The following is a 16,620-nucleotide window of genomic DNA, read 5'->3' as shown; positions in this document are numbered from 1 at the left end:
CTATTGTCTCCCAAATGCAATGGACAATGTTGGTATGTATGATTTACTATTTTGCAGCTTTTATTGCGGTTGGCTTGTTTTAAAATTGTCTTTTATTTTTTCGCATTGTTGAAACTTTGGGTTTGTTTGAATGTTCTGTGCTTTTTTGGACGAATGTTGCTTTCCGTAATACTTTAAAAATAATACTCAAATCTTTTTGGTATTGTACCCAAAAAGCTTGTATTGTTTGCATCTGATGTCCTGTCCTTCTGTTTTCTTGATAGACTTCTGGGACTCCAGTCTTAATCTCAAAGGCACCGGGGTTGCTCTTCACCCGAAAGGAACTGACGTCAGCAACATCCAGCTCCGTGGCGCGAAGCCCAGCCCGTATGCTTCACGTGGCATGAACCAGGGCTCGTGTGAAATTGAGCTTTCAGCCGGAAGTGACAGGCTGTGGTTTGTTAAGCCTATTTTTATCGAAGAGTGTAGCAATCCCAGGCCTCATGATCAGCCTCCCATGGGAAGTCACGGTGTAAATGTGCAAGTTAGCACAGCGCGACCAAGTTACCGGAGGCCTCCTCCGCCACCTCCTCCGCCCAGTAGCTTGAAACCAGCTGGCGAGACTATCCTGCGCACGGAGATCTGCGGTGCAGAAGTGCAGCCAAATTTGGAAAAGCCTTATAAGGAGATGGAAGTCAACCGATTTGAGGAGAGCAAAGAGGCGGAGCGGAAGGACGGGAGTTCAGTTGACCATAGCCCCAAGAAGTGTGGCTACCCTGCCATTCCACCCCGCAGGCGTTCCACTGGAAAACAATCGGTAGATGCCTCATTAGCTCTTGGTAGGATGGAGACATGTGGGGAACAGGACGGGGACGGAGGTAAGACTATGGCGCTAGACGGATGCAGTGACAGAGTTGCATGTGCAGGGAACATGCCGCCAGATGTGACTTTGGTGCCTGAACCAGTGCATACTGGAAGCAAAGGGAACGAGATAAGACCTCAAGAAGGCGAAGGCCTCCCAGATCAGAAGACCCCCTCCAAAGCAAAACCCCTCCCCCCTCCAAGAAAGAAGCGACTTTCTCATCAGCTCACGCGCACTTCTTTGGGGCACTTGAAGCCGACGGTGGAGGAGGCCATTGATGATGTCACAGCTGACAGACTTAACCTCTCAGTGGGGGAGGCTCAAGCAGAAGGCAACGCTGTTAGCTCAGTGACCAATGGTGATGCAGCAGGGGATGGCCGGGCTTCGCCCGACAGCAAGGAGTCCATCACGTCTCTGAACAGCCCACTCCTTCTCACTCAAGTTTCCGAGCAGGATTCCCTCTCCACCAGTAGCACGGAGGATGACGGCGAGCGGACATCAAACCGGCCCGTTAAGAAGACCCATTCCATGATATTGGACAAAGCCAAGAACAGGCTGTCGCTGGCAACCCTCTCCAATGTTTTCTCTGCATTCTTGTCCATCGAGAGGAAGCTGCAGAGAAGGATCATAGAACTGGCGGAGTACAAGGACTCCTATTTTGGGCATCTGGTGCAGGACTACAAGGCCTACAGTCTGGAGATGATGGCAAAACACAGCTCCAGCACGGAGATGCTGCAGGAGATCCGGATGATGATGACGCAGCTCAAGTGTTACTTGCTGCAGAGCTTGGAGCTGAAAACAATAATCGATCCGGCTGTGCACAAAGAAGAGAAAATAGGTAAGACATTGCCTCCACTGAGCCGTACAAGCATGGTTTCTCACTTGATAGAATTTGTGCTAATATCAAAGGTCTCTTGTTTGCTCAAAAATTGCCTCCACTGAGCCTTGCCAGTATGGTTTCTCTCCTGATCACATTCATGTTAATTACCAAGGATTTCCTGCTAGCTCAAAAATTGCCTCCAATGAAAATTGCAAGTATGGATCTCTCCTGCTAGGGTTCATGTTAATTACAGAGGGTTTCCTGCTAGCTCATAAATTGCCTCCAATGATCATTGCCAGTATGGTTTCTCTCCTGCTAGGGTTCATGTTAATTACAGAAGGTTTCCTGCTAGCTCATAAATTGCCTCCAATGATCATTGCCAGTATGGTTTCTCTCCTGCTAGGGTTCATGTTAATTACAGAAGGTTTCCTGCTAGCTCATAAATTGCCTCCAATGATCATTGCCAGTATGGTTTCTTTCCTGCTAGGGTTCATGTTAATTACCGAGGGTTTCCTGCTAGCTCAGAAATTGCCTCCAATGATCATTGCCAGTATGGTTTCTTTCCTGCTAGGGTTCATGTTAATTACCGAGGGTTTCCTGCTAGCTCAGAAATTGCCTCCAATGATCATTGCCAGTATGGTTTCTCTCCTGCTAGGGTTCATGTTAATTACAGAGGGTTTCCTGCTAGCTCAGAAATTGCCTCCAGTATTCATTGCTAGTATGGTTTTTTCTGCTGGTAGGGTTCATGTTAATTACCAAAGGTCTCTTGCTAGCTCAAATTGCCCCCAGTGACCCTTGCCTGCATTGTTGTTCTCCTGATATCATTCGTGCTAATAACCTAATAACCAAGGGTATCTTGCTAGCTCAGAATTTGGCAATTGTCCCTTTCAAACACAATATTTCAGAGAAACAAGGTTTTAGCCACAGTTTATTGGAACTTTCATGATAATCCAAAGGGCCCGCATGACTGTACCATTCACTGAAAGTTTCAATGGGATTTTACTGTATCCACTTAGACACTTTTTCAAACCACAGGCTCGGAGCTCTGGCTTGAGCAGATATGCAGGGCGAGAGTTTTTGTTTTTTTTATCCATCAATGACGTTTTTTAAAAAAAAAATAACAGAAATATGTTTAAAGGCCAAAGTCTCCCAAGTTGATGTAATGGCTCTTAAGCTACGGTGTGACAGCACAGCACTGCAAGGAAGAGAATGGTCTCCACATTAGAATGCCTAAACTTTTTTTGGTGAACAGGATTACATTAACTGCTTGCAGCCAATGATAATAAACGTTATTATTCTTTGCAACCTTGAAGTATCTCTATTTTCTCAGGACTCATTAATTGTTCATTCTTTGATTCATTCTCTTTGACTTAAGTTTTGATTCTTGAGATCAAGTTATTGCCTATACATTGTACCAATCATTTTGCAAAAGGATGCACCCTCCTTCTCTGACACAGTTCCTGCACAGACCTGTCCGTTCTGAAAGTATAGCTTCATTAAAAGTGGTTCTGAAATTTAACACCAACTGGCAGAGTGCTGGAGTCCAAGTGTATTGATTGCTTTTCCTCCTCCTGATGAAGGTTATTAAACCGAAACGTGTTGAGCGCATAAGTATCGAAAAGAGAGCTTAAGCTTATAGAATCTAAGTCCAGCTTGGAAAATACTACAAGTACGGCTCTCAAATAGATAACATAAACTAAAGGAATACCTACATATTAAATGAGAGAATTAACTATTTGTTTACCGAGAACAGTATTCTACATAGGAAATGTGACAAATGGGGGTGTATCATTGTATACCTAATTGCCCACGTAGTGTATGTAATCGTATTTACCATTAAACATGCATATGTTGTAAATCCACTCACTGCAAGAAAAAAAAAAATTCTATTTGAATTCTAGGAAAATCTTTTTATTCCATGGGGAAAAATATGATCCCTATTATGTTAAGGGTAACCTAGTATAATGTTTTGTTTTGGAGAAAAAATTTGACTGACTGCAGCCATCCTAGCATTGATTTAAGGGGAGTTCTATGCCACTTTGCAGTTAACATTGCTTGAGAACATGAACATTTGTGCTCAAAGATGTAACGCATTCAAGTTGACACCTGTTTTTACTGAATGCATTTGCTGGCATATGGGATTTTTGACTTGTACTGCTTTTCTGGATTGACCGTTCAAATGTGAGCCTTATTGATTCAGATGTGGGCATTTTAATTTAACCTGTGGAATGATTAGTATTATTGGATCTTAGTGTTCTTGCTTATTGCCTGACTCCAGCTTCAAGGCGCCCCCCTGAGGATCCAACTTGTGTTACAGAGCATCGGCTTGTTCCCAAGGCAAGCTCATTACCCCGAGCCATTCTCCTGGTGAACTCTACCTCTCTGTTAACTGGAACTTGTATGAGAGACACTTTAAGGAGTTAAAAGCGAAGTAATGAAATAACATTTTAAAATCGGGATCTCCAGTCCTGTCGATGAAGGCAGCCTTTACGTTTGCCCCAACTCTTGCTCCTGAGGTAGGGTAGCTCAGAAGTAAGAGAGCCGGCAAACAACTGCATCTTGCACTGAAAGTAATACGCCTAGAAACAATGCTTCTTATTATAATTCTTCATTTATAACGCAATTAATACCAACGTGTGGTTTCTAAGCGTGGGGTCGGGATTCAAACCTGTATTGCACAGCATTGCCTTGCTTCCAAGACAAAGACGTTGCCCCTGAGCTATCCTTCCTCCCCAATTCTTCTCTAATTGAAAGTGCAGGAGGTTGTTAGAAGCTTCCTGGGTAGTAATATAATGGTGAAAAAGATGCTCTCTCATGCCCTGACTGCACAGTAGGAACCTATTTATATGTGCAAACTCTACTAATGTTTAACTCCTTCAAGTTGAAACCGTAGCAAATATATTAACTTCCCACTCGTTACTAGTGATCGAAGTGAGTGGGAACGGTCGGGAGCGATGTTCCACTACTCTTTTTCTTTCCATTGACCATTGCTGTACTAACCATATTCACCAGTCTATACAGAGAATGTGTCCATTCATGTCCCTGTGCAGGTGTAAAGTTGTAATAGGAGCCTTAGTTACTAGTCACTTAGACTATTGCAATGCCCCAGCCGCAACACCTTGCCACATGTTGCACTATGCCGCCTACCCTCTCTCCCCGCCCAGACCAGTTCCACTACTTTTTTCGGTTCACTTCCACAACTGCACTCCACCCACTAGCCCCAGAAAATGGTAAAAAAAAATGAGCTACATGCATTTTTCCCTCAATAAGGACTAACAAATACAGGCCGATTCATGGAATTAATGTGCGCCGTAAATCTCTGCGCAAGCGTGCAAATCGCATCGCAAGTGCGAAAATCGCAGCGCAAGCGTGCGAAAGCCACGCACGTCGATTCATGGAAGTCCGTGTAAATCCTGGGATGTGCGCTAAAATCCTGCGTGGTGCACGCGGGCGCACACGTCATCAAATGGCGTGTGCTACATGCACAGCGAAAGCGCACATAGCGCAGTGCACACAACAAAAGTGGGCGGAACACGGGGCGTAGCACGCGGAATGGGGAACAACGCGTGAAAATGTGGGCGTTACGGGGAAGTACAGGAGTTAAATGTGCGGAACGCCTACAACACATATTCCTGGAATCGAACAGGGGAAACGTGTGCGCCAAAAGACGCGCTAATCCGGAAACACATACGCCAGCAGGAAGCAGGCGTACGAGGCCCTGCGCAGCATAAAAGTGCGCGCAAACAACAAACGAGCTCAGACACTACGATGAATATACCATTCCTTACAGCAGTGGTCGTGGGACACCGCAGGAGGAGGAGGAGGAGGAGGAGGAGGAGGATAGTCGGGCCCAGAATTTTTACACCCAGGCCAGCCTTCTTGGGATGCCGAATGACCAGGTGTATGGGTGGTAAAGGTGTCCACCTCACATAATACTCGACCTGGTGAGTGAGTGGGAGGATGACCTCACATCACCCACCCTGTGCTCCCAAGCACTGAGCCCCTTGGAAAAGGTGCTCAATATACTGCACTTCTTGGCCACTGGTTCATTTCAGCGGACACGTGCCATAGTGGGGGGGGCGCGTCACAGGCCACGCTGCCTACACCAGGTGTTGCCATCATGACTGCACGCTCTTCAGTCCGCAGGCATATATACCTGCCCAGAACACCTGCAGAAAGGCTATGGGGTGGCACACTTCCCCAAAGTGCAAGGTGCCATTGATTACACCCATGTGGCTCTACGTCCTCCCAGGGCAACTGAGAACATCTATAGAAACCGCAAGCACTGGCATTCCATCAACGTGCAGGTAGTATGTGATGCCAAGGGAATCATCACCTCAGTATATGCCAACTATCCAGGGTCCACCCATGACAGTTTCATTTTCAGAATGTCACCCCTAAATCGGGATCTAGAAGCTGGACGGCATGGCGATACATGGCTGCTTGGTGAGTATAAATGCCTCTGCACATGCATGCATGTCAGATACTGAGTAATGTCACAACCCACTAATGATACCCATCATCACTTCCCCAGGGGACAGTGCCTACCCTCTGAGCACCCACATGATGATGCCAATTCGGAACCCCACCACATCACCCGAGGTAAGATACAACACAGCCCATATTGCAACTCTGGGCATAGTGGAGCACACATTCGGAGTGCTCAAGTCACGCTTTCGCTCCCTTGACAGCTCTGGTGGGCAGCTGCTATATACGCCCCTAGTAGTGTGCAGGGTCATAGTGGCAGCATGTGTCCTGCACAACGTTGCAACCCGCCGGGGCCTGCCGGTGGACATGGTGGTGCCCCCACATCTCCAACCAAATGCACGGCCGCTGCGCATGGGAGGGGAAAGGGCACGTGGTGAGGCAGCCTGTACGCAGCTGGTGGCTAAGTACTTCACCTAAAAATCACACCCCTGTGGAGTGCACACAGCCCTGGCACATACCAGCTGACCATCAATGATGATGACATAAGGGACAGTCAACTGTCACAACCATACCAGCCTGAGATTGGTCACCTGGAAGTGTTACACTGTGTGCATCCCTACCTACCGAAAGACAACCAATGCTGTGTCACAAAAAGACACACATTTATCCTACATGCATGACTACCCCCTTGCAAAATACAACATGAAAATAGCACCATGTCACCCAACCCCTCCCCATCTCCGCTACCCAACACACCATGGCATGTCATGCAATGTGAAAGCAAACAAAGGCATACACAACACATGACACAAGTGTCACAAAGTGCACTGTCCCAAATGGAAATAGGCCACAGACAATATGCTCCCAGTAATCAATAACAAACAGCACACATGACCAAATACTTACCAGCAACACAATACAGCAACACAAGATGAAACATTGCCAACATATGACTGTACAAAATCAAAGTAGTGCAAGTCTCACAACCTGAATAAGCCAGCACATCGACACCTTCCAACTGCAGAGTGTTGCTGTCAGGCAAATGTGTCAGTGTACTGCATACAACATGAACTGCCTCTGCAAAGGAGACGGCCTTGTGAAGACATGAAGGTACCTGTGAATAAGGAGAAAGACATGGATGCACAAGCACATATCAATACACCATGCAGTGTTCAATACAACAACAATCCCCACTAGGCATGTACACACAGTTTTGACTACAGACTGCCCACACAGCTCATGGGAGCCCAATGACACTGTGTAAGTCACTGTCACTTGGTCACACCCTTTGCAAGCCCATGGAAAGGGGAAGCATGAGGGGTGTGTGTGTGTCAGGAACCCAAGCATCTAACCCAAACACAGGACAAGTCTGCATGTGCCCAGATGGAATACACAGTGGATGCCCACAGGAGCCACACAAGGCAACACACTGTTAAAAAAAAAAACATCAAAAATGGCCATATGGGGGCCAAGGGGGGAGGTCACCCAGGAGGTTTATGGACAGGGTGCACACCAACCCCCACCTGCGTGGATGTTGCGAAAAAAAAATACCTCCATGGGCTTATGGCCTGCACGGCTACGCTAATGTGGGAGAACTGCTGCTGTCGCTCTCTTCACCCTCTGCTGCTGCATCAGGAGGTGGTGGTGCTATGGGAGGCAGCCCATGCAAAGCCCTGGTATGGTCCTCCATGGCAGCAAGCATGCAGGTGTTGAAGGTCTGATTCTGGAGGATGATAGTGCAGAGATCCCCATGCAGCACCTCACGGGTTGCCTGCATTTCTGCACGCATGGCCTCGCGTGATGCCCGGATCTCCTCCCGAGTTGCCTGCAGCTCAGCTGAGAGCGAACGTGTGAGCTGCTCCAGCTGCTGTTGTGACCTTCAATTTCTGGAAGCCTCAAGTTCACTTAGTCTGCCTGAGGAACTGGAATTCTAACATCAGGGCTTACCTGTGGCCCTGTGACTCTACAGAAATGGCTTCCCGCAGAGTCTCCAGTGCCACCCGTCGGTCCCTGTTGGACGCCAACACGTCTTCCCTGTGTGATTGGCAAATGGAGTCTGTTGCCTGCTGTTGTTGCTCCATCTGCCTTTCAGGGGGGAAAAGTGGAAGTGGCCACCCTCTCCATTGCCTGAGCCATCATTTCAACCGATGCTCCCTGTTGTGCTGCTATATTGTACATGGAGTTTTCCCATACAGTATTGCCTGGTAGCGTACGGCAACCGCGTCGGCAGGCACCACACATGTTTGGGGCAAGGAGATCTGCACCTTGCAGGGCTGGCACTAACTGAGGCTGCAGGACTGCATTCCCCCTCTGATCTGCTGGCCCAGGAACAGGATCAGATGTTGTGGAGTGTGACCCTGCATCCGTAACTGCCAAAGGCGGACTTACCAACACTGACATCCCCATAGAGGGTTCTACCCCTGGTGCAGATGGGTTGGACAGAACAGAATCCCTGCCAGAAACACTCACCTGCGACAGCACATGTCTCATCATTCCGATTCAGCACCTGAATCATAGAGGTCTGGGGAGGTGCAACCAGAGACACCCCTGGACAGTATGGTCTGCAGTAAGATTGGGTTTTCACCCACCACCACACCACGTCCTCCACTGGAGCCTGGTCGTGGCTGAGATTCCTCCTGGGTCTGCACCATCTCCTCCACCTCAACAGCATCAAGTGTGTCATCACCTGCAAAAACATGAAGGACAACAAATGGAAACGGGCATGAGCACCATAGCACACACATAGGCCTGACAAACCATAGATCCAGTACATTAATTACACATGTCCCACATGACTATAACCCTGGCATGCATGCACTGTCAATGAGTTGGAAGTGGAGGCAAAAAGCAGACACTGAGGACACCAAGATGGAAAGGCAACACATTTGCCGCATTCTGGGTAGCACTGGCATCACACATTAGCCTGTGTGGCATGTCCAATACACATACATGACACATGCCAGCACATAGATGCCATGTAGCATAGCCATGGTACATTTGACAAGCACAGCCATATGTCAATGAATGAGTACTGAGATGAAAAATGCAAAATAGTGTATCAAAATACGCATGTGCCACACACTGCAACACATTCAGTGTACAATCGTATAGTGATGGCATGCAGATGGATACATCAATGGTTGGTCACTTCAACATGACACGAAGACTCATGTTCCACATTCAAACACGCCCCACAATTTTTTATGAGCAGGCCCTTACTCAATCAGCCTGAATGATCTAATCATTCCCATAACAAGGTAAGAAATGTGGCCCATTGTGGGGTGTAATCAATGACAGAATCATGTCACATATGTGGCATTAGGGCTGAAAAATGCATTGGAAAAATGGGAGAATTGAAACAATCAGGCTGAATGAACACTGAAAAATTCTGAACAATGTTGTTGCAAGATGACAGTTCAAGGGCAACTGCGCTAATTGGCTACTGTGGTCAGAAGGGATACTGCCATACCCAAATCAAAGGCCGCTGAATGTTTTGGAGGAAGCACATGGGTGACCCATACCACTCAGAACTACACACCCTCACCTGGCACTCAATCTGAACATGTCACCCATGCAACATACACATGGATTACACACACATGCATGGGCACTCACCGGACAATCCTTCGTAATCTGTTAGGTCTCCCACGCCTTGGATCTGTACCTCTGTGATGAAGGTTCCAGCAACATGCTCATGTGGAGTGAGTTCTATGTCCTCTGCTGGAGACCCACCTCCAGTCACTAGAGTAGCGGCATGACTTGAGGCCAGCTTATTCTTTGCCCTGCGCTTCAGGTCATTCCAGCACTTGTAGCATTCAGTAGCTGTGCGCCTCACGATTCCAAGGGCACTTATGATGTCCGCGATGGTCTGCCAGTGTGCCAGACGTTGTGCAGGTGTGGTCTTCGATCCTGCAACAATCACCATTTTACGGTCATGTGCGGACACATACTCTACAAGTGCATTCAGTTCAGCCTCATTGAAGCTGGGCTTCCTTGACGGGCCGGACTGTGTAGCCGTGTTCAGTGAGTTGGTTGTCCTCTGGTGGAGACCCACCGCCAGTCACCAGAGTAGAGGCATGATTGGAAGCCAGCTTGTTCTTTGCTCTGCGTTTCAGGTCATTCCACCGCTTGTAGCAATCATCAGCTGTGTGCCTCACAAATCCAAGGGCACTAATGTGGTCCGCGATGGTCTGCCATTGTGCCCTACGTTGACCAGGTGTGGTCTTGCACCCTGCAGTCCCCAACATTTCGCGGCTATGTGATGACACATAGGCCACAAGTGCATCAAGCTCGGCGTCATTAAATCTAGGCTTCCTTGACGTGCCGGAGTGTGTAGCCGTGTCTGGGGTCTCAGCCTGTAGTGTCAGAGCACCCTTCTTCTTCAAAGGTGGTGCGGATCCTGAGTGGCTTACGCCGCTCTGGTCAGTAGGGGCAGAAGCGCAGGTGGACTGGGTAACAGAAGCCTGTAAAGGCACAATGACCATAGGTCTTGGTGCAGGCATTGGCTGCAGGGTGATGTTGGCAGGGCCAACATCAGTTTGATGGACCTGGACCGACACTGTCCCAGCTGGGAGACTCGGAGCTGGGGTGGATTGAGCTGCAGCTGCCCCTGCAGCCTCCCCTCCCTGGCTACTTGGGGCAGCAGATGACTTTGCTGCCCCAGATCCACGTGGCCTGGTGACAGCAACTGTCACCGCCACACGTGGCTTAGACTTGCTGACCTGGAAGTCAGCCTGGGAGTCATCCTGTGCCGGGTCAGGTGCCAAAATGGGCCGGTCCAACAAGGGCTGAGCTGAGCTGGGATGGTGTCAGCTACATTTCCCACAACCATTGGGGGGGGGGGGAGCATGGGTGTCCCCGATTGGTCCTCCACACACAGGGCTCTAGGGGCACCCTGCAAATCCTGGCCATGTCCCCTACGGCGCCCACCACGCCCACCTTTTGGAGGTCGGCCACCTTTGCCTCCCTTACTGCTTGGTCGCCTCCCAACCATGGCACTGATGTTGTGCGTATGGGAGTTGCAGTAAACAATTGTCCTGGGCAATTGGGGTGAAAGGGGTAGGGTACTAGATGGAATTCGTACCCTAGTGCTCTGGCAAGGCTGTATGTGACCCCTGGGGGGAGATGACGGGTCACGCAACGCACAGACACCCCAAAAACAAAAGCACACGTGCACGCAACCCCTGGTAGACCACGTGCATGGAAAAATAAACCTGCACTATGCTGTGGCACTCAGAAACATAGACACACAGTTGGAAAATACGTGCGCGGCTCACCGTCTGCCTTGAAAAAGAAAGTGAAAAAGACGCACGTGTGTGCGCGTTGGAAACACCCCCGCCAAAAGAAGAAAAGAACGCAGTCTGAGGAAACGGAGTATGAACTGGAAACGTTGTGAAGTAATTGTGTGTGAACCGAGAAGAAGTACAAGATACACCCGCTCGCTCTCCACAAAAAGCAAGTACAAGGAAATAGCGTGATACTCGTACCTTTTAAGCCAGCCCACACGTGAAACGTCGCTTACGCGCTAAGGCCCTTTCCTCCAATAGCACGGTGATGTGCAGTTTTCTCACGTGCTGATTCACTATGCACCCGTGTTGTGGGCAACGCCTGCGCGTGTAACGTCACTGACGCGCTTACGCGCTAAGGGCCTTTCCTCGGATTTCACACTGACATGCAATTTTTTCACATGCCAAATCACTCCGTATCAAGCTTGCCACGCGAATACACTCAGAAGACCACGCTCCTGTCCAAAAGGCCATTTTCCTGCTCCCAAGAGCCCCGAGCACGCTCCCACTAGCCATCTGCTGCTGCTGCCTGCCTGCTGCCCACGTGCCCTGCTATTTGGTGCCTGCACGTCAGCCATCTGCAGGGGTCCAGTTGCTGTGTCCACCCCTGCTGGAACAGAAGACTCCCGACTGGGATACCATCGCTCCACAGCCCAGCCCCAGGACCCAGTTGCCCACCCACGCCTGCCTCGGTGGTCGCCATGTCGGGGCAAACACCATCTGAGACCACTGGCGACCCTCCAGTCAGAGGCAGAGGACCACAGCTTCAGTGAGAAGGAAGTTGGTGTCCTGGTGGAGCATGTCCTGGGGCATTATGATGCCCTCTCCAGAACATCACGCGCCAACAAGGAAGGACAGTCGAGGATCTGGGAGGACGCAATGTTTGCCATCAACGCGGAGGAGGTGGCAACCCGCCACATCAAGCACGTCAAGAAGCGCTGGGAGGACCTGAAGTCCAGGACCTTCTACAAGGCCCAGCGCCTCGCGGAGGGGGGCGGGGCAGCATGAGTAACATCCAGATGAGGGTCCTGGAAAACGTAGCCCCAGCGCTCCACGCCCAGATCCTTCAGAGGCAAACCCGTCTGGAGTTAAGCGGTAAGTGGCCAAGCATTGCTGTGTGAGACGGGGCATGTTGCAGTGTGCTGGCAGTCTGATGCTTCCCTGTATGTGTGACATGGGCCATGTATGGATGTGTGTGTGCAGGGACATCATGGTCATGCATGTGAGACCAGTAATGTGTGAACTACATGGATGGTGCATGTGTTCCAATGCAACATGGGGAGCTGTATGCGGAATGCACACATGAATGCATGCCAGTCTCTGTTCTTGGACATGGGGGGTAGGGGGTGAGGGATGGGTGCTGCTGTTATGTACATGTATGGTGCACGTGTGTGTGTGTCTGAGAAGTGTGTGTGACTTTGAAACGCCATGGATGCATGACACATGTCCGTGATGATGTGTAGATTCACTCATGCAGTGCCGTCACTGTTGTATCCACCCACTGTGTCTGTGATGCACAAGCCATGATGTATGACCCTCCGGTGATGTGTGTGCATGGGACCAGTGTGAGCCATGATGCATGTGAGTTTGAAGGCAAAATTATGGTTAACAGAGGCCCTTGTACATGGATGCTGATGTTGATTGTAGGTGCCGGGACTGTTTCTGCATGTGTGCTGCATGCATTCACCCATGTGTTTTGGAGGGACAGGATGGAAGTGACATTTGACAGTGCCACTCATGTGTTATTGCTTCCTGTCTAGGGGAATATTGTACTGTACCCTGATGCTTGTGTTCTATGTCTCCCTCTACGCAGCGTCAAGTGAAGAAGAGGGCGGAGACGGCGCTGTGGAGCCAAGCAGCGGGGATGCCTCCACCGGGCGGCGACGCAAGGCCCAGCCACCCTCCCAGGAATTGCCAACATCTGGGAGCGAGGGGGCTGGTGCCACGTCTGCCACTAGGGCTGTATCGGGAGGGCCGGGTGAGCCCCCACAGGGGCTTGCAATGGCAGAAGACAGTGTGGAGACATCTAGGTTGGTGGTCTCCACAGAGCAGGAGGAGCCCGCTACTGAGCCGCACATGGGGCCTGGTGGGGGAAGTACCACTGGTGCAAGTGGTGCAGTCCAGGGCCAGGGTCGGGAGGCAGCACAGGTCACCGTGGAGGGGCCTGTGCATGTCGCTGTCCTTGACCCTGTGACTGCACCAGCAGGGATGCCCCATCCCAGGCCCGTCAGCAGGTAGGCGGGAGTGCCACGTCATCTGCTTCTCCAGTACCTGCGGACGAGGGGTCTCATGACCGTATAGGCTTCGTCCTGGTTGGTGTCGCGTTGCGCACGCGTGACATTCATGATGACGTGCATGCTTCCTGGGTGGAGCACGCACGCCATCACGAACAGCAGCGTCGCGATGTGGCACTGTTGGGAGGGGCCCTGGTCGGTGGGTTCCTACATGAGTCGCGCACTCTGGCGGACCTCTCCTCCTCTGTGGAGACTATGCGCCACTCGTTCTCCCTACCGTCTTCCGGCCCAGATTCCACCAGGGCCCCCTGTGGACCTGGCCTGACCAATACAGCCAATTTGGTGGAGATCCCATCCCTGCCACAGTCGGGAGTCGGCGGTCCAACAGGGGTGGACACCCAAACAACTGGAGTCCAGCAGATGGAGGATGTGCAGGCATCGGACAGGGCACATGGACAGCAGCAGCAACAGCAGCAGCCTCTAGGTGGGAGCAATGATGGCTCGGGGCCATCGACAACAGAGGGGCAGGCATCGGCCAGAGGGCAGGAGAACCCTGGAATGGGAGTGTCTTCCATGTGGCTGCGTTTGGGCCAGCGCATAGATGCGGAGCGGCGGCGGGGGAAGAGGCGCGGCTCACCAGGGTTGGGGCAGAGTTCTCCATACGTCGGGCGTTGAGGCGGGCAGAGTGCCTCGAGGCAACTCGCAGGGAGTTGGAACAGGCCATGAGTGCATCCCTGCGAGACCTCGGGGCCAGGGCAGAGGCCCGCCTCCGGACATCGACATGGGGTTCGATGATGCCCTGGCCGGGACATCAGAGTGAGCCGCAGGACTTGCCTGTCGCCATTGTATATAATTAGTGTTAGGTTTCCTTTATTTTTCTTTTAATTTGGAGTTAATGGACATTGCTCCAATTCGTGTGCATATAGTTTTTTCTTCCTAGGACTTTTTTGTAGGTTTCCTTTTGTTTGTGGATCATGGACTATTTGGACTTACATTGTATATAGTTGCAGACTTGTACATACTTTCTTTTTCTATATTCCCATGGATCAATGTTTTTTTTTTGAAAATTTGGATTATGTTTTTATTATGGACATTGGCAATGGACCACTTTTTTATTCTATGTGATTTTTCATTTTTTTTAACTTCATTGGATTTACAATAATTTTTTTCTACATCGGTCATTGTACATTAATTTTCAGTTTACTATTCCTCAAAGTCAGTTCTTTGTTTTTAATACATTTTTTAGGACTTCAGAATTGGTGTTGTGTTCTGTAATTGGTTTTGTGCATGTCTCATTGAACATTTCCTCAGTCACGTGTTGCTACTGTGTGGCTACGTTGTGCATTCCTGCATGGACATGGTGGTTAATTTTATCTATCATGGCATGGGTAATTTGGGAGTGGGTTCTGTGGATGGTTGCATGCTTGGATTGGGGGGCAAGGGGGATTAGGGTTGGCTTTAGGGACATGGGTCTGTTTTGTTAGGACATGTTTGTTGGGACATGAGTCTGGGCCTGAGGCTCACTGCTGGGGTGCATGGGTTGGTGATCACTATTGGAAGGTGACATGTGGGCTGGCTGGGGGGGCAAGCCCATGGTGGATGGGCTGCCTGCGGGACATGACCAGGGGTGCAGGGTAGTCCCCTGTGGTGTGGGTTGCCTGCAGGGGCCAATTCACGTGTGGGACTCCCCGCGCACCCCCGAAATGCACGTACCCTGCTCGCACAGGGCCAATCGCGTGTGATACTTCCCGCGCACCCCAGTAATACACGTACCCCGCTCGCACGGGGCCAATCGCGTGTGAAACTTCCCGCGCACCCCCGAAATGCACGTACCCCACTCGCACAGGCCCAATCGCGTGTGAAACTTCCGGTGCACCCCCAAAATGCACGTACCCTGCTCGCACAGGGCCAATCGCGTGTGAAACTTCCCGTGCAGCGGGGTACGTGTATTCGGAGGGGTGCGCGGGGTGTTTTACAGGCGTTTTCGTGGTTGGGGGCCTGTGCGCCATGTACAGGATTTGTGCGCTGTACATGGCGCACGGGGAGGTGTTGGGGGCATAACTGGCGCTGCTGCAGGGTCGCTGCGCCACTCTGCACCACGGCTGGTAATGGATGTTAAAATCCATGAATACGCTGTGCGCGGAAATGGATTTTGGCGCACGCGGCTGGCGCAGACTGTCGCACGCGCACACTGTGCGCCAACCGCGTGTGCCACTTGTGCGCTGAATTCTCTGAATTACCCCCTTAATCTGTTCAGACTGTAATAAAATGCTACTGTAATAACTTTTTATTTTCTGAATATACCCTGATGTACAAAAGCACTGCATTAAATGGTGGTTGCCTAACAGTGCTACTCAACCGCTGAAAGAGGACAAATTGTGTCGGTTCAGCCAAGATTCGAACCTGCAACCCGCAAACTCCTGGTCAATCTGCACAATAAATGCATAACTCGCTGAGCTAACTTTCCAGCAAATGCACCGACAGCTGCACAGTATAATGGTAGAGGAAAAACATGTCAAAGTGTTCCAAACCACTTCTCCTGCCAGACTCTTTCAGCCTTGCGGAGCGAATAGCCACCGGCTCCCACTTACCCAACCCTAACCTTCACTTGTTACTTTCAAGAGCTGAGGCGCGAAGAGACCACGCAAATGGAAAATGCGGCGCTATAATAACTTAAGAAGCATGTTTCCGGGATCTCTTGTGCACAATATTTGAAACCACAAAGCTGGAGCTGTCCATCATCCACATGCATTTAGATATGATATGGCATTTATAACGGGCCTGTACACAAGTGTTTCTAGGCGCGCAGCAGTGTTTTCGATTTACTGCGGCATGGGCCTGATCTTGACATGCAGTAGGTAATAGTGAGGAGGCATTGGGAGGGCGCACATGTGATGTCTTTATTCTAAAAGGTGGTTGTTTTGGGGGTCCTAACCTGTGGGCTTCATTGTCAAAGGAAAGATTGGATGTACAGTAGTACAGCCTCAGAAACCCTTTCTCATTTTCTAGTTT

The 16,620-nt window shown here is 50.2% G+C and overlaps 1 protein-coding gene across 1 annotated transcript in view; it reads left to right on the top strand.

Annotated features, from left to right (window-relative positions):
* The window catches only part of RIN3 (Ras and Rab interactor 3), a 693,813-nt gene that overhangs the window by 599,340 nt on the left and 77,853 nt on the right, over positions 1-16,620 (top strand). The window contains exon 6 of the mRNA XM_069637919.1: positions 264-1,679. Within this exon, the coding sequence (XP_069494020.1) occupies positions 264-1,679 (1,416 nt within the window). The remainder of the gene's footprint in view (positions 1-263; positions 1,680-16,620) is intronic.

Source organism: Ambystoma mexicanum, chromosome 14 (assembly GCF_040938575.1).
Source record: "Ambystoma mexicanum isolate Mex_15411 chromosome 14, UKY_AmexF1_1, whole genome shotgun sequence".
Taxonomy (NCBI): Eukaryota; Metazoa; Chordata; class Amphibia; order Caudata; family Ambystomatidae; genus Ambystoma; species Ambystoma mexicanum.
This window is presented reverse-complemented; position numbering and strand designations above follow the sequence as displayed.